We start from the raw sequence: 19,768 nt of genomic DNA, 5'->3' as shown, positions 1-19,768 counted from the left end.
GTTGTAGTGGATGGGTATTTAAGACGCCATTAATCATAATTTCAACAAATCGAGCGTTTTATTTATTGGACAAGTTAAAAGGATTTATTGGACAACCTAAAAAATAGCAACAACGAAGCTTAACCCTCTAGTGCCCAGTGCCGCCTCTAGGCGGTCTTCAGTCGAACCTCTAAAAAGCTTCAATAAGAACTTAAAAAATGTTTATGAGGCTTAATAGTGATATTTTCGAAGTCCGTCTAAAAATTAATTTGGGTACTAGAGGGTTAAGAGTTACTTAACACACCATCTCTAACCTCACCAGCTTACGGATCCAATCCATCACGGACCGATTCAATCAATGTCACACCCTGCGCTGGTGGGCTGGAAAAATCACCCATGTAATGTTGTTTTCTTTGTCTATTACTCAACAAACAGCCGAACATGAATCAATTTCTTCCATCGCGTCCAATAAAATTCCCGTTGAGGGTTAGCTGCGAGAAAAGTTCATCTTAGCTAAATATCACACTGTAGACGTACACTAGAAAGAACGAAACGATTTGTTTTTTGCTTCACATTTTCGCCACGGTGAACAAAATGCAATTAAAATTAATCGAGCCAAGTGAACGAAAACAAAACACCGGCATCGGACGGCCTGTCAAGCTGACATGGCCAACAACGCGCGCGACTTCGAAAAGGTGCTCGAAACGCAAAATGCAACAAAAGTAGCCGGCGCTCCGTCGTCGTCGTCGCCGTCGCCGTCATTCTCCATTTAGGCTGAGGAGGCTTGAGCGAGCGAAGAACCCCCGGGAAAGTAAGCGAGAACAACCGGGCGCGAAATTCGCTGTTCACAGTTACTGTTTCGGAACTGATTGTGTGAGCAAATCATTTCAAGTGCCACTTGACGAGGAAATTTTCTCTTGTAAAGTACCATCGAAATGGTACCTACGGCGGACTCAACTAGCTGGCAATGTTTCGAAACGGTCCGGCATTCGATTGCTGCCCGTTTTTGGGCGAAGTGGAATGCGATGCGAGAGCTTTTGGGAGATTAAACGCGAGTTCAATATGTACCTACTTCTGTTACCGCTGGATAGTTCAGAAGGATTTATTCAATATTTTCGTGAAAGAGGGTGTTTTTTTTATTATAGAATATTTAACAGCATTATCAGTGCTCTTCTAAGCCTCTTATGTACTACAACGATGTATTATCGATTTGTTTTACAATCGCTTGGTTAATTCCGTCTATTGAACATAGGTAATAAATTGTTGAAATTTGAGAAAAATACAATACTGTATACACAGTAGAGAATTGTTTAGAACCACCACTTGGATATCTAAAGCCATATCAAGTATACCTATTTGTATTGTTAACTTTTTATATCAATGAAAAGGGAATCAAAAGTTATTCAAAACGTTGTTATTCAGAATGTAATCACAGAGAATACCACTATAATATTAAAAGTAGGTACCTACAAAAATACCCTTCGGACACAGCCAAAGCTATTGAAATTGAAGTTTCGGTTGGAAGTAAAGTAGTGTAGGGCAATGAAAAATACAAAAAGTCAGGAATATTTGGAACCAATAAACTCTGGTATAACAGTAATTTTTTCAACGGATTTCGTTGATATAAAACCAATTGAAAAATTATTATTGAGGAACAAGGTTACACTAACTATTTTGCAGCCGAAAGAAAAACGTGTTTCAGCTTATTCGAGTTACCGTGTTTCAGTAAGAGAGAAAAATTGGCTCATAGCAATGAACACAATAAATGCTCGAAACAGCAGGACAAAGGCTTCGGAGTGGAGCTCGGCATTCCTGGCACACAGGTGTGTTTCTTTTCTTGAAGGTAAACTGAAAAGTAAACATCAAATGATATTTCTTTCCAAACTAGTCGGAGCATAAAACGATTATAGTATCCAGCTTACGGGAACAAACCAATTTATTATTCTACACAGCAACAAAGGCTGAAATTTCAATCCAAATCCGTAACTTGGATGCATAATAGGATTTATTCTTAGCCATGAGTAAAGAGAAACAGGGGACTTGCAGTTATTAGATTTGGTGAGTAAACAGAAAGAATTAATTACGATATTTATCCAGTGCACTTTCGTCTCATAACGGGTGACAATTAAAAATTTGGAATTTTTAGAGGCTCTCTGATTTTCTTCATCGCAGCAAGCCAAGAAATAACTTTATTGGGACTAGAGGCAGCACTATACTGCCTCCGGCAAAGGTATTCTTCATAAAACTTCCCATCTTCCAACGATATCGAACCTCATATGACTCAATGTACGGTACACATTTTGAACGATTGAATGTCAAAATGAAAAAAAAAACTTTTTCGATAATTTAAAAAAATTAAATTATTGCCTTGCAGAGCTTCGTAGCCGCAAGGTTACAGAGTCCGCTTTGACAAGCGGGGTGTGGTAGATTCATTCTCAGGCTCTTCCACACAAAACTTCCCTTCAGACTTAAAACAACCACTGGTCTAAAGCTTCGATAACATCATAGACTATAGCATATTATACACTGTTTGAGTGATAGCTTGCAGGAGCATATGATAAGGTCGATAAGAAAGAAAGTAGGTTACTGAGTCTGAAGGAGAAGACAAAGGCACTATAACACGAAGCAGGTTCTCAATAAGTAACACTGCAAAAAGGTAAAAAAAATGTGTGAACAGCAAAAGCGTCCGGAAAATGCCACAAAAGATTAAAAAACTGCTGGTCTCAGTGGGTCCATACGGAAAAAAATGCCTGGGACCCTAAACTGTTCTAAAACAAATCTGGCTCATAGTTTAAACCCTTAAGAATTCATTGGGAATTTCGAAGATATAAAATTTTATTAAAATTTGAAGTGCCAGAGTTTTCTTTTAAAAAAATATTGAAAACCTGTCTTTTTGTGCAAAAATTGATGACTATTAAATTCCATAAGACAAATAAGTGCACTCTCTAAACAGCGTTTCCCAAAGTTGCTGCCATGGTAAAGATTGTTTCTGACACCCGAAGCTCTTGTTTTGAAGAGTGAGCCTCCAGGCCTCCAGACGTCATGCAATTTTGGACCAGCGCAGCCTGCTGTAAAAATGTACTTGCGCAATGCTTCGTGTTTCGACACCATTTTGAACAGAACTGACTAAGCGCAGAAACAATACAGTAAATGATGGCACGAAAATGAGAGAGAGGGAGAGAGAGAGAGAAAGAGAGAAAAATAGAGAGAGAGATAAAAAGAAAGTTGGAAAGAGAGAGAGAGAGAGAGAGAGAGAGAGAGAGAAAAGGAAGAAAGAGAGAGATGGAGAGATAGAGAGAGAGAGAGAAAGAAAAAAGAGAGCGGGAGAGAGAGAAAGAAAGAGAGAGAGAGAAATTGAAAGAGAAAAAAAGAAAGAAAAAGAGAGCGGGAGAGAGAGTGAAAGAAAAAGAGAGAGAAAAAGATAAAGCGAGAGAAAGGGAAAGAGAAAGGGAAAGAGACAGAGAGAGAGAAATAGAGAGAGAGATACAGAGAAAAATAGAGAGAGAGAAAAAGAGAGAGAGTGAGATAGACTACATATCCATAAAAAAGTAGAAGGTTATATCTGATACACAACCGCATTATTAACGAGGACGGGAAGCTAGGATTCATTAACACTCAACACAATGAGCAAGAAGGAAGAAAACTAAAATGACCACGTCCTTAATTTTCATCACCGCTTCAATATTATCAGATCTTGTCGTAACCTTTCCGCTACCCCCTCAAGGCGAACGGAAATGTTGGCATCGTTTATGTCTCTTTATGTCATACATTCAGTTTTATCCTGTATAGTAGAGGACAGACAGTGTACCAATACTCGAACAATTACCACCATATATTACAGCACATTTCTTCAAGCTTGTGTGCGTTCCTGCATTTTCGCTATAACGGCATATAATATAATATAGAAAGGAGAAAATCAACAGAAGACAGTCTGCCATGGCTCGAGCTATTACCACCACAAAAGAAAGAATATTTCTTTAAACTCGTGTCAAGTTTGTCTTTACCTACCACTATGTGTATAACCAAAAGAGAAAATTCGTTAACTTTTCAATTGTGGATTTGTTTGTCATGAGAAGAACAGTATTTGTATTGGAACAACTGCCCCCAATCATTAAACAAAAACCGAATTTCGTTTCAGTTAGTAGTTAATGGGCATTTTTTCTGCTGCATCACAGCAGCCACAATCCACATTGTCTAATCTTTAGTCGGAAGCCGTCTTCTGCCGTGTCGCGACCAACAGCAGAAGATGGTAGCTTTATCTCGAATTAATGTCCGTTGAAGACAAAAATACTCATGACGGAGGGCTTATATGGCCTATCCGAATGGAGCTGTCCAATGTATACCAGACTAAAGCGAGAATTCAGTTCAACTCTTGGTTAGTTGCTGCTGCTGACTGTTGTTACTTTTTACAAGAGTTGTATGTAAAGCCACGACCGCAAGGTTGATGTAGGACTTCTGAATAAATTTTATCAGTAGATGTCAGCTACCATGCTAGCGCAAAACCTTTAGAGATAATTGTTCAATCTTCATTTCATTTATTTGGTTGTCCTCAAAAAACAGCTGTGCTACACCGACAGTGGGGATTAAGAGGCAAACATAGTAGAAAGCTGTTTTCACACTGAAAACTTGACATGGCCGCCAGATTATGATTGCCAGGATCCAGAATGCTTGTGTTTACAAAACAAAAGAGATCATCACCGGAAGTAATGTCGCTGCCGCTATTGTCGCCACTCACTGCTGCTGAATTATGTCCGACGGACACACCTTCAAAAAGTAAAATTGATTTGTTGGAGAGAGAGACAAAAAGCATTTGGGTATTTCTTTGGATTTGTTTGGTTTTACAAATTGTTAAAAGTTTAAGTGATTCACATTATTGTTTTCATCTTCAGTTTTTCGTGTTTGGGCTGCTGAATTTTTTCAAGGCGTTTTATTTTTTGTCGAACACTGGGAATGCCACCTGCTGAGATTCAAGTACCATATTGACAATCAAGGATCATCCCACCTCGGAGTTGCGTAAAAAACAGGGTTTTGGAGGCATTGATCTTAACTTTTCAGGCATTAGCATATTCGACAAAGGTATCAAGGCGCCGCTTAAGTTTGTTGGTAATATCACGAGGCATTCTTGCCTTGACAGCAATTGCAATTCATTGACGAACAGGAAGAGCACGCAGTCATCTTCTAAAGAAAAAGGTCGGAGATGTTGATGGTGTGCAGCAATGGGCCCAGCAGACTGCCCTGCGGGACAACCATTCAATGATACCACAAACAGCTTTTGTCGAAGGTAGCTAAAGAGAATTTTTGAGAGATATGGTGCAAAATTGAAGATACAGAGCTTGTATAACAAACCGTCATGTCACACATTGTCAAATGCCTTTTCGACGTCCAGCAATACCATGGCTGTGGACCTGAATACAGCACTATCTCTTCTGATGTTGATCACCACCCGCACTGGTGGAACGCTCCTTACTAAGCCAAAACTGTTCCAGGAGAAAGATGTTGTTTTTCAGTAACCTCCATCATGCGATTGAGGATCAGTTTTTCAAACAGTTTGCCCAGCACTGGGAGTAGGTTGATCGGACGATACTGTGATGCCAACGTCGAACCATTCCCGGGTTTGCGGATCGGTATGATCGTGGCTATCTTTTAAATGATTGATTTGAGCAAAAGCAGGTTCTTATGTAACCCATGTTAATGTTGTGAGAGGCCCCGCCTGTTTTGTAATTAACTGCTCCCTTTTGTATTCTAACATTTTCATTGAAGTGTATTGGATATTCTTGAAATTTTGCACCAAAAAGGGAAAAGTGCTACCGAATTTGCACATATAAATACGAAATCACTGAACAGGAATGAAACAAAAACTTTACAGCGCAAACAAGTGGGGATTTAAACACTCTGGCAACACAACTGCGTTCTCACTAAAAAGTGGACGGCCGTCCGATTATGATTGCCAGGATCCGAAAAACTTGTGTTGTTTTCAAAGTTTCGCCGAAGGAAGTGGCCGTCTGTGAAACCATCTACTAAAAAATTATTCTTCGAATCGAAAGTAAACTTAGCAAGCCAGCTGCTATCGTTACGCTCTTATTACCCACTGCCGCTGCTGTTACCATTAACGCTACCATTACCACTACCGCTAATGTTACCCACTAAAGCCACCAGCTGCTACTAAGTTGGGATCGTCCTTCCCCCCATTCATTAGTGAAATGATTGGTTTGAGTCGAAAAAGACTCTAAAAATCCCAAAAAGTGCATTCCTCGTTAACTATGTATAATAATCCGTCGACCGTGTTAGGGAAAGCAAGCATTAAGCGATCAATCAGAGGCCGAAATCTGCGTCTCAACAAGGCTTGGCATTTTTCAATAGTACAATAGTTCGAATAATCAAATCAGAATTTTCTGCATCAGAGATGATGCTAGATGATTTTCTAATCGACTGCGGCTTGAACGCAGGAAACCCGTTCAAATTAACCAACTTATAGACATCTGAAATTGGACATATTTTTCGCCTTTTCCGATTTTTTTTACACCTCTGCGCGAATTTTCCTGAGAAACGTAGTTCTACGTCAAAATGACCAGCTTAATAAACGTAGAAGCAAGAATGACGGAACTTGAAAAAGTTGTGTAGTTGTATGCACATATGACACGTTCTCTGCGAAGCTAAACCAACAAACCAATTTTTGAAATGCATATTTCAGCAATGTAAATATTTTTTCTAGATTCTATAGTGTTTTAACCTTCCAAAAACGCAAATGTCGAATTTATAGTTTTTAAGAAACTGTAGAAAACTAATTGCAAAGTTCAAGTAAAACTAACAAAAAGCAAGCGTTTTTGGTTACATATTTTTTAAATGGTTACAAATGATCAGGAGTATGTATTTATAATACATTCTTTATGTGATATGATTGTGAAATAAGTGCTTTATTCGATACCTAAAAGGTTTTGAAGTGAAATTTCAAATATGTTGATCTTAGGCCAATATGAAAACAGGGGTAATTTAGCGTTGTTACGTCACGAAAAAAGTACAGTTTTTTACTTCATGGGAACTCCTTACATTTAATCAGAGTAATATTTTGTTTTCTCTTTATACTCAAAAATACCTTTAATTTGATACTGAAAGATCGCAGCTAGGTTGAATACAACTTGAGTTACAACCGGGTTTAATTTGCGTTGTAGCGTCACGTTTTTTTTTTCTCCCCTTATATAATATTCGTCTATGTTTAAAAACATACTTGATGCGTCTAAATTAGTTCACGTTACATCTGTCATATAACAGAGAATTAATTTTTCTGATATAAATTTCTGTTTTTCTGATATAAACACGAAGCATCTAGATTTTTCAATGGAAACTAACACAATTTTTTCCCATCACCATGGGGTCCATTTTACCCGCACAAACATATTATTGAAAATACCTAAATATATCAAGAAAATCATTTAAACAATTTCTAACCTTTGATGATTTCTGCTGGTTAGTAGTTTGAGTACAGATATTTGCAGAAAAATCGTTATAAAATACTATTTTACACTATAAAAAACCTTATTTTTTGTAGGCCAAAAATAACATCACCACCACGAATGTACACGTGTTTTTTGTTTTTGTTTATTATTTTGACTGTTTGACTGTATCATGTCGCATACTTTGTCTCAAATAACTTCTAGTGCCTCTAAGATAAGGTGCCAAAGAAGTTTGTACTATTTTTCAACGTAATAGTCGAGATTTAAACGGGTGTCCTTTTTTCCACCCCTGTTCATTTTACCCACAATTCCCCTAGTGTGACTCTTAAAAATCAAGGAAATATCACGGGAGCGAAAAAAGCTAAAAAGCGACATTTTTGTGTTATTATTATAATTTTTGAAAGGTTTCTTGTATTTATTGGAATTAACGACACATTTGTAAACTTGTTTTCAATATAAATGCTGAATAAACTGCTAACGTACTCAGACATTGTGAAAAAACTACAATAAAAATAAATTTAATATGTTTTACACATAATGTCATATAAGACACTTTTGAGAATATATGTCACTTAGAAAAGAATTGATTTGATCATAACTCACATTCCTTCACTAAAAATCTCCAAGTTTAAGTTTGGCTCTGCATTCCCAAACATAAAACGATAAAGTAAATTTGTTACGTAGTTTATGGATAACCCCACAAACCAAGTGCAGAAGTAGAAGTAGAAATATATAAAATCAGATATTTAACTATTTCTTATGAAAATGTCTAAGAAATATGTGATAAATAATGGATATCGACTGATTCATATTTTCGTGACGTTACAACGGATTGAGAATATCCCTTGCTGAAAATGAGCGTTGTAACGTCACGGAATATAAAAGCTTCTCAAATATAGATGTTACCAGTTATATGCACTCTAAACATGGCAAAATGTTCGATTATTATTTGTTATCAAATCACGGAAGAAGAAATTGTTTTTGACTTTTGTAAGAAAAGTCCCAACACCTCAATTTCTCGCGCGTTGTAACGTCACGCTCCATTTTCACACCCCAAGGTAATATAAACAAAGTAAACAAATATCTTATACATCATTCTTATAGGAAATTTTGTCTACTTTCCGAATCTGTAATAATATTGAAGGGTTTCATGAAAAAAATACAAGTTAGAGTTAAAATGATGCCAACAGAATAGTCAAAACGTTGTAACGTCACGGTAGAATGTGTCATATGCATTACCTCTCGGAAGATATTTAAGAACTGCTGCTGATGCTCTTGTTTCAGAAGCCAAATTGGCAAAGAATACAGGAAATCCTATGAGAAAAATGTTTGAGTTTGAAAAGATGTACAAACATACAAACACACACATACAAAACTGCTCAGCTCGTCGAACTGAGGCGAGTGGCATACGACATTCGGCCCGTTGGACCACTTTTAATTCATCGGTTTCACCAGTGATTGCTATGCCTTTCTAGGAGAAAGGTATAAGAACATCTTGAAAACGGGTGAAAAATAAGGGAAATTTGTATTTGATGGAGCCTATATTTGGATGAAACGGTATTGAAGCCACAAAAGGCCGAATTCGAGCCCCCGCTACGAATTTTCAAAGACACAAGACACTTAATGCGCCACCCGTGAAAACGCTATTTTATGTTTGCTGCGGTGAAGCAAACATAAAATAGAGTTTTCACCGGGAACGCATTATCTATTTCCTAGTCTTGTACTTCTGAAAATTTGAAGTGGTAACTCGAAGTCGGACGTTTGCGAGTTCTACACCATTTCACCTTAAATTAAAGTAATAATTTTCAGATAATACCGTTTTTCAACAATAACAAAAAATAAAACATTTCTTGGTGAAAAATACCCTATTTCCATCAATTCTTAGTGGTGATTACGATGGTAGTTCAGCAAGTCAACTGAAATCAGAAACTATAGCCAACTTTTCATCTTTGTTGGAATATGAGGGTGCCAAATACTTATATGGTGAAAAAGTGACCAGAAATTTTCAAAAAAACCCTACACAACATGTTCACCTACCGGGAAAAAACACCCTGTGCATATTTTTAGTTCAATCGGACTTAAAACGGGGTGGCGCAAAGCGATTTAATTTTGACCTTCAAAAATTCATAAAATCATCAAAATTGTGATTTTTTTCTTCAGATGATACAAGATCTCGACGTTTCATGCATTTTTAAGCCATCTGGCACCAAAAAAAGTTTCGCAAACCAAAATTTCATGCATCCCACTCCGTTTGGGTTAATTTTTGGATTTTTAAAGGCCAAAACTCAATCGCTTTGCGCCACCCAATTTAAGGTCCGATTGAGCTGAAATTTTGCACGGGGTGTTTTTTCGGGCAGGTGAACAGTTTGTATAGGGTTTCTCAAAATGACCCTTTTTGTTGGTACTCTATTGAATATACCTATACACGTGACGGTTTCAAACCATGTAAACCAATTTCTGTGACCAAAACCGTAATTTCTCTAAAATGTGTCACACAAATAAGGTCCTTAACAAAATTTTTGATCGAAAAAATTTCCCCGATCTGTTTATTTTGCCTCATGGTTATTGCTGTTTTTTTTCATTTTTATTTTGAATTGCTTTTGTAATTTTTTTTCTATTTACTAGGATTTGAGAAAAATCTATCATCACTACAGTTTTCTCCAATATCACTTATTTAATCCAAATGGTTTTTGATAGACGCTTACAGTTGGAATAAACTAATGATTTTTTAAAATTTTTTAATTCATCAAATCAAATAATTTAGTAACAAAATTGCCACTAAGTTGTGTTGAGTTTTATTAAAGATGAAAACGAACAAGCTGAAAGCTGACTGGGATGAGCCCCAGGAAAACCGCCGATGGAAAGCGGATAAAACATCATGTCAATCATCAAGCCTTTTCTAGCGGTTTCAACATATCATAAAACTGTTCATCATTTTACACTAGACAAACCTACATCAATCAACAAACTACGGCTTCCCATACGGTAAAAACTTCATCCCCAGCTTCTATGGTTATCTAACACGCGCATGTGACTCGCATTGAGACTCATTTCCCCGTAAACTGCACCATTTCGTATGTTGTATTTCGATCCCAATTTTCCGACAAGCCCAACAAGAACGAAAAAAAAAATCACTTGAAACTTTTTAAGCCTCACTTTATTTATTCACCTTGGCGGTAATACCGCTTTCGTGAGGGCGGCAACCAGGGACGTATTTGTTTTCAAAATTCTCCAGTAACTTTGCTATCATCGTAAACATCTTTCCCATCACCCGGGCCTCAATGTTTGCGTCCCTCTCCGGTTTACCGTTCGGTCGGTATACGTCATGACGACGGTGGTGGCCGCGAATTTCTACTCTGCTGAGATTTAATTCATTTCCTCCCTCATTCCAACCTACCAACCAACCTAACACCCATCCACCCAGCAAACCCACGTGCTAGGTTCAGCTTCTTCACGCGGCCGGGCACACTTTTTTGTAGGCCAGTCAAACATGAAACCGCCCGACTCGCGACTTCATGCGAACTCGGTCGGTGCTCGTCTTTTGCCTCCGAAGCCGCCAACCCACCTCGGTAATAACTGCGAAAATCAATTAGTGTTTAATCGCATCAAAAAGCCCAAATTTCGGTGTGAATAATTAATTTCTAGAGCAGGTGTGGGGCGGCGTTCCGCCTGCCTCGTTCAACACTCATCAGCATCATCCGTTACGAAAGCTGTAGCATACTGATTGAATTCATCTCTTTGCTTTCAGGTCCCCGCCGATTTTGAAGAGCACAGCCGGCAACAACAAGACCATCGCAAACAGCCATGTCAAGGTCGAAAATGTTGGCATAGTGAAGGGAATTCCTCAGAAATCACCGCACGGCAGCACCAGTTCCAGTGGCAGTACCAGCAGTAGTGTTAGTGCTAGCAGTAATAGCAGCATTAGCAAGCAGAACGGAAACACCATCGAAGCGACGTACGCCAGCGTAATCAAGAAGCCCAAAAATCATTCGATTGCAAATGGCATTGTAGGAGAATTCAATGCTGCAGATCTCCGAAATTCGTTGGACCGTAAGCTAAATGGTCTGCTGTACAGCAATGGCATCAACACCGGCCATCATGGGCACCATCATGGGCCACCGGCTGCAACAACGACGATTGTGGGTGCAACGTTGAAGGAAAATCCTCGGTCTGGTGGACTCGGTCAACATGTTAACAGTAACGATAGCTTATTACTGGATAATAGCAGCATCAGTAGCGTCAGCAGCACTGGCAATCATAATCTGTTGCTCAGTCCGGCGAGTACCAACAGCAACACCAACTCCCCCGTCATCGGAATATCGTCAAACGGTGCACTGGTGCCGCCACCCTATCGCGATCCTCCACCCCCGAGAAATTCACCCCTTCTGCATAAGTTAGACAGCTTAAACAACAATAACGCAACCGGCAGCCTCGGCAGCAACAACAGTAGCATCAATAGTCAAACCCTCAACAATCTCAACGTCAACAGGAAACTCGAGAAAGATAGTATCAACATGAATCTAGCGTTGAATGCTGCTGTGGCAGCCGTCACCGCCACTGCTACCACTGGGACCGTTCCGGCGGGCAGCACCGGCCCCGGCAGCATTGGCAGCGGCAGCAGCGCGAGCAATGCCAACGAGTTGCTTCTGCTCAATGAGCTGAATCTGAACGACGGACCGGTGCAGAATGCCGCCCAGTATCGGGACCTGATACAGCTTATCAGGTATCAGCGGGAGAAAATCAATACCCAGCAAGCGGATCTGTCTAAGGTGGGTGGATTGTAGATAATAGGAAATGTCCACCGGACTGCCCACTTTCTCACTTACGCCCCTGTCCGAGCGTTCGGCGGGTGCACATTCGATACTTTGTGTGGTATTTACTACTTTTATCCGCTTGGTTCGATGTTGATTTGTCTATGTCAGAAGTTTTCCGATACCGGTGAGCGCCATGGCGCGGGTGGGTGAGCAGAAAGTGTGTGGCAAAGCGGAATTTGAAGTGAATTGAGACGTCGAAAGCGCACACAGCGCAAATTAAATCTACAATATATCCGTCACAGTTTCAGGCAGTACGACAATTGCAGAGCGATTGGTTACGCCAAAAGGTGTGGAGATATGCGAAACACTCAAGAAAATTCAGCAGATGTTGGTTTAGCTTGCTGACTGAATTTTGAATGATTGTTTGAAAACTTCTTATTTTGTAACTTATAATTTTTTTCTGAAACATTACATATTTTTGATATTTTTTTAACCATTTGTAAACAGGTGAATACTGAAACTGAAACATAACACTGAAAAGCATTTCCTTTAAAACGTTTTGTATTATTTTTACTAGGTGTTAGGTATTTCTCAATCGTATAATGGCCAGAATATTTTCGTTACTTATCAAACGATCTTAAATTAACCAGGATGTTCATTAAATTCTCATTGAAAACAAAAAAAAAATCTATCAGACTGACCTCATGTAAGAGCATTTAGGGATCACTTATTTATTTCAAAATTGTTTTTCAACGATAGAATATTTTTTTTATTTTATCATCTGAAACGTCCATTTTCCCAAGAAACGATGAATCATTTTAATCGTAGTTTCGGTTTTCAATTACCATATAATGAGCACAAAATTTTCATATCATAATCAATTTATTCCGCTGGCTTGCCGGATTATGGGTAAAATAATGGCAGATATAAAAATACAAGAAAGTGCGAATGAAAAATATTAACACGGTGCCCCGCTGGACCATTACTATAAAAAAAATTGTCCATCAAATCCAAGTATGAGGGTCAATTCTTGAGGTCATTTTACACTTCTGGTTAAAATTTTTAAAAAATCTACCAAATGGATCTCGAGAAATCTCGATTTTAGGGTGTTAGTTAATAAATTCTAAAATAATCCGTATTCGATTAATGCAATATATCTAAATTCGTCCGAAAACTTAATTAGGAAAACATAATACATAATTTGTATTATGTTTTCCTAATTAGAAAGAGTGATTCAAAAAAATATATATTGGTACAATAAGAGAATTTAGCCTCCTTTTCCCAGATTGTGTATCGAATAATACGATTTTTTTAACAATTGCATTTCGCACGGAGTAAAACCAATTGGTAGTTACGCACTTTTAATATTTCTCGAATGTTTCAGAACAAAAAAGTTTTTTTTAGTGTGTATTATTGTATTCATTTTAGAACAAGAAACTCGAATCAACAAAAAAGTACATTTTGGACATATTGGCTTTTACGTCAACCATGCAAGAAAGACAGTATAGGCTAACACATGTGATTACTGTTATACTCAATCAAGGCACTTAATAAGCGATCGTTGTAAATCTAGAGTTTTGTTCAGTTGCCAAATCACGTGGAAATAAATAGGCTCGTAAGCTTGTTCATTGTGATGGCCAAGAACTCTTCCAGTGGCTCTGCAGAACTCTGGTACTGGGTACTCACCTAGCCCTGGAAAGATAATCTTATTTTGACGTGAAATTGATGCATAAATTTTAAATCAATTAAAAATGCAAGATTTTGTTCAAAATTTATTATTGAGTGAACATTATGGTGGTAACACATCGATACATAACAAATACCAGAATTCAGGTTTTTGAAAAATGTGAACATATTCGCACTATTTGAAAACGAAGTGGGTAATGTCACTAAAGCGAGGAGTCAAATTGACGCAGACTATCTTTCTAGGGTTAGTGATGTGGTATTTTAAAAAGAACGGAAGTTGTAGCTTTTCTTAGCTGCTGGCAAAATCAGAAATTGTCTCTTTGAACCCATGCTCGAGACAAAAAGAAAACCATTTATTATACACTGTTCTTTCACTATCCAGAACCTGGAAATCGCACAAATAATTAAAAATTTGATAAAGTAGTAGAAGCCAAACATTTAGCAGCACTTGTCTTTCTAATAGAGAAAATATAATACATAATTTCAGAGTAGGCAATGTGACTTTGCACAGTTTCAAAACTTGTCTACACATTTATTTTCGGTTTGCACGTAACCCTACTAACAGTGCATTACACTTGAATTAGATTTGAATTTGAATCCTGCATAACAACAATTGCATGAAAATCGAATTGCGATGAAATTCGCGCCGCGTCTGCAGCAACAGTTTGTTGCATTGTCTTTTGAAAGCATAAATTCGATCTAAAAACAAAACTCATCGCGTCACATCATCGCCTGCATCGTTGCGTACATCGTGCACTGCATGCATTGCACGCATTCAAACTCAATCGATCAGAGTGTGCGGTGCAAAAAAACTCAAACTATCGAGAGGAAGCAGATTCAAGTTGGATTCAAATCTGGAAAAGTGTTACTCAGTTCAACTTTGCACGAGTTCATGCCATCACTGCATAATTTTCAAAACTTGTGTGTTTATATGTATACGTGTGCGAATATTTATGTGTGTTTGTGAGTGTTTGTGTGTGGATTTGTAATAAAACACAGTGATTCATTTTTCCACATTCACTTCACAGAGAGTAACATTTAAATTAAATTAGAGCTACTGAGCCATACAAATAACATACTTTAGTCAATTTGGAGAGTTAAGTCAGTGGTGAATTATCATAATTATAACAACATAAATTTCGATGATATTGCATGAATCGAATAAGAATTATTTTAAAATTTATTAACTAACACACAAAAATTGAGATTTCTCGAGATCCAGTCGGTGGATTTTTTTAAAAATTTAACCAGAAATGTAAAAAGACCTCAAAAATTGACCCCTATTCTTGGATTTGATGGACAATTTTTTTTATAATAATGGTCCAGCGTGGCACCGTGATGTTCTTACCGTTAAACAAATGTCTTCTGTCTGAATATCTTTATTCGCCCAGCTTAATCAGACATGATTAGGGGTGCCTCAAAGCGGTTAAGCAGATGACGTTATCATTATGACAAGGGGAGTTTGACAACGTGGTCTCGGAAAGAATACAACATGCCTTAAACGTAACCAATTTCTGGTGTATAAAAGAAGATTTAAACATAAACTAAATGTTTGCATTTTCTCTGACAGTTGAGCGGCGTTGAAGGCTACATGTGCCTCCAAATGCACGCCAAAAGTTGTCTAGAAGTGCGTTCTCTCTCTGCGGAGGCTACGATGAACTCTGTCAATTTGTACTAGGTTGAAGGCACTGCAGAATAGAGGGCAATGAAAAAGCAGACGAACTGGCCACACAAGGTTCCACCTCTCAACTTATTGGTCCGGAACGTGTGTCAAGTCCGGAACGTGACAACGAGAATCTTAGTTAATGATCCATTCTGACACATCATCACATTGTCTATATTTTCATACGTTTGAATCCAAGTTTTCCTCTTGGATTTTCTTATTTCATTTTTATACTAAGTAAGTGCTTTCCTATACTGAGCCCAATCTAAAGTACGTTTCGCGTTATTGAACATTTTCCGAGATGTTTTCCTTAGCCGCTCCAACTTAGCGTATCACCACGGCACATCCCTGTTGGAGGACGAAACTTCGAGCAGGCAACTATTATCATAAGCGTTAAGGATCTTTTCGTTTAACGTTCGAGAGAAAGTTTCAAGTTCCTCGATTGAACTCATACTACTACCATTTGTGGGAGCTGAACTCAAGTGACTGGCATATCGATCCCAATTTGGTTTTTCTAGCATCGCGATATTCTGCCGCTGGTTCACTGATCTCATCCAAAAATAATGTGTTTATGGTCAGATAATGAAGTCTCGTCTGAGATATGCCAATTCTGGATTTTCTCAAAAATAGCAGAATTGCACATCGTCAGATACAAGACTCTGTTATAGGGTAATATTAAATTTTTAGCAAGAAATGCAGTTCTGGGCGAGCTCTGCTTCTCGTCATAAAATAACTCAGGGACCATTCATTAATGATGTCACGCATTTAGGGGGGGGTTTCAATTTTTTTTTATTCTCGCTTATTTTCCGTCGGTCTAGTTCCGTCACTGTTGTGGCCAATCACCGACGCCCAGGGAGGCGACTCCACACCCAGGACCCTAACTCACGATCCGTTTATTGACGGACCGGCGCCAACGGCTTTACTTCCTCATGCGATGGAAGGCGTGATCTCAGAGATTTTTCGCCTCAGAAAATCTTCCGGTGTCGGCTAGGATTGAATCTAGACCAGTTGGGTTGGTTGTGAGTGGATCACGCCACCTCACAACCATCGACACCTATGTCGGCGGTGGGATTCGAACCCAGGCGTCGAGCGTGGTTGGCGGAGACGTTACCAACCACACTAGGCCCCCGCTAGGGGGGGTTCAATTATTGTGACATTTTGTGACTTACGGGGGAGGGGGGTTAGCTTGAGTGTGACATCACATTTCAATTCAAAAAAATAAAAATAAATAAAAAGATCACATACCTAACCACAGAGATAAACTCAGAACTCTTTATGATATTTGCAGCATACATTTATAGTTTTACGATCCTTTTTTTTGCTTAAGATTTGCTTTAGGTAAATAAAATAGAGATGCACCGAATACTAGGGCTGGGAAAAAGTTATTTTTGAAAATTACCGAAAATTCGGATGATCGAATAATGATTTGAACTCGATCTTGTCTAGGGTAATTCACTTTAATTCAAGAGTAACTTGGTTTTTATTTTTTCTCGTTTAATCATCATGTTTAGTTGAATATTCGGCCGTCTGTTTGGCCGAATGTTCGGCTGAACAGACGGCCGAATATTCAACGAAACATGATGATAAACAAAGAAAAATTAAAAACCAAATTATTCTTGACTTAAAGTGGATTACTCTCGACAAGCTCAAGTTAAAACCATTATTCTATACTAAAAATTCGGTACTTTCCACGAAAAAACTTTTTCCCAGCCCTATTATTCGTGCAACGCTAAAAATAAATGACAATTTTTTTTCACGCTAAAAAAGCATAATGTTCGTTAATTCTGTTCTATCGTGCATGTTCATTTATGAATGACAGCGCAATTTCATTAGTTCTTAGTGTCTCTCAATCCAATCAATACAAAAATTGTGACAAAACGTAATTAAAAATGCTTGGCTATTGTAACATATGGAGAAGATTTGGATTGCGAATTGATTGAAGAAGGGGAACTAAATATTGATGGTCTTTCAAAAATCAGCAACGATGCTGCAGTTACTGTCTCGGCTTTCTATGTCGTCGATATGCGACTCCATCAGCAGCATCCTTGGACTCAGAACTAAACGTCATTTCTAGTTATCTTCTATAATCTTCTTTTCATATTAGTTTCAGTTTTTCTTTCAGTAAAATCGTTCTTATTAAGAAAAAATGCATTCCTAACAAATTTCTCGATTTTCAATCAATTATTACCAAAGAAGGGGGAGGGAAGTATAAAAACGTGACACACCTACAGCTTGTGACAAGGGGGAGGGGGGGAGTTAATTATTTCCAAATTTTGCGTGACATCATTAATGGATCGTCCCTTACATGTGTTTGTTTCAATTTCAAAAATTTTGCCTTCATTGGACTATGGTATGAACACCATGTCCACCCCTTCTTTCTTGAACCTCTTACACAACACAGCGGAAGCACCTTTAGCGTGATGAAAGTTCACTAGTAGAAACCTAATAGGTTTCATTGTTTGCTTAGGCGGAGCAGAGCAGCCAGCGTTTCCTCCCTGTGGGGAGTCATGAGCGTTTTTCACTAGTCGGGTTTTTCCATTACCAGCAATTCTATCTTTAGGACCCAACCTCGGAGCCACCACTAGGTCCTGCTTTTGAGTCACTGGGCGGAATGCTAGTGTGATCGGCACGTTCGGAGTTCTTGTCAATCGGTGAGAAAGTCTGACGTGGTTATTGGTTCTTCTTGAGAAGTTACGCTTCGTTAGGGTCTGTAGCGATTTCTCTTCCACATGGAGACTTTATTCGGCATGCCTGTTGACATTTTTACATTTTATGATTTGCCAGCTTTTTGAGCATGAGCATGAGCATGAGCATGATTGACCGCCCGCGGTTGCTACTCCGTTATTGCCAGATCAGCAGTAATTACACAGAGAACCAATAGATGATGCTTGGGACCAACATGCATCCTCAATGTGTAAAAACTGGTGACCTTAATATGTTTATCAGGCAATACCAGCGCCGGCCGCATCCGAATGCAGGTCAAAGAGGGAGTTTGTATAGGAAAATGTTGACGTGATACTCGCTTTATGGAAGCCGAGAACACCTCTGCACTTCCACGAGAAATCACTGGGATGTTGGAGAAAGGGCAAGGTATACAGCAGGGTTCGTTTTGGTGAACGATGCGCTGACTCGAGCGTCGGGTTCTTTACAACAAGTGTCGCGCCATTGAGTTCATTACATCCGCCACGATATTCATAATGCGATTCGAACTTATTCAGTTTGAAAATGTAACACAGCAACAATAAATCGTACGCAAGGATACTGGATCTTTGACCGAATCGAGACAACTTCAAATGATCGGATATCTCCTCTTAAGTTGATCCTCTTTATACCGAAAGCTATTGCGCGTTGTTGATCTATCTGAAGATAGGCCTCTTAAAATGTATAAACGTGGAGTCTCTCTAGGTTCGGTCAACCGGATATTTTCTATATAACAGATCGACTAACGACGTCTCTCGTATTCACTTCGTCTGCTCTAAAAAAACGATCCCGCGAAAAACACACCTGAAAAACGGAATATAAAAATGATGCGCGCTTATTACGGAAACGAACCATGAGTATCTTTCTTGCCAAACACCGCGATCCTCTGCGTACGACGCGCGTGAAGTAGCCTTTACCACTTGTAGCAACCAGCTATTTGTCAATCTCGAGTACACGTTGGCCGCGATTCTTTGGAAGGTATACATCGCGTTTTCGTTAGTCACGATATTTATCGACCGAATGAAATCTTCGGTGAGACATGAACAAGCATCTGGGTAAACTCCGCGAAATCACTTAATTTCGAAAACGTTCATATGAGCAAAACTCTCCCGAACCGGAAACGCGGTTTACACCGAAGCATTACGCACGACCGCTATTTTTCCTTCTACCGACGCAGACGCTCGGGGATACGACATTTCGATGTGAATGTTACCTATTTAATAGAAAAATTGGCAAAGTTTCATGCATACAAAGCCTTAATAATTTAAAAACGAAGTTATCCATATTGACCAATATATAGTCTCAAGTTTGTTAACAAAATGCCGAACCAGTCATAATTGGAACGTATTATATAAAACATCTGCCCAAAAGCTTTTATGATTTGCCAACTTTTTGTACACAAACTATTATTTTGGCTTTCTAAAAGCCCCCTTTTTCTCTTTTTCACGCAAAAGTTGAAGTCTTGTACAATCATTGTGTCTTCCCGATTCGCACAAATATTGCACAGAAATCGCACAAAAAATGTGTGAAACGCA

The 19,768-nt window shown here is 38.6% G+C and overlaps 1 protein-coding gene across 3 annotated transcripts in view; it reads left to right on the top strand.

Moving 5' to 3' along the window:
- LOC129726787 (myb-like protein P) overlaps positions 1-19,768 on the top strand; it is a 160,601-nt gene that overhangs the window by 112,246 nt on the left and 28,587 nt on the right. For all 3 annotated transcript variants that reach the window (XM_055683879.1, XM_055683881.1, XM_055683880.1), the window contains exon 4: positions 11,179-12,199. In XM_055683879.1, coding sequence (XP_055539854.1) covers positions 11,179-12,199 — 1,021 coding nt within the window. The remainder of the gene's footprint in view (positions 1-11,178; positions 12,200-19,768) is intronic.

Source organism: Wyeomyia smithii, chromosome 3, assembly GCF_029784165.1.
Source record: "Wyeomyia smithii strain HCP4-BCI-WySm-NY-G18 chromosome 3, ASM2978416v1, whole genome shotgun sequence".
Classification (NCBI taxonomy): Eukaryota; Metazoa; Arthropoda; class Insecta; order Diptera; family Culicidae; genus Wyeomyia; species Wyeomyia smithii.
This window is presented reverse-complemented; position numbering and strand designations above follow the sequence as displayed.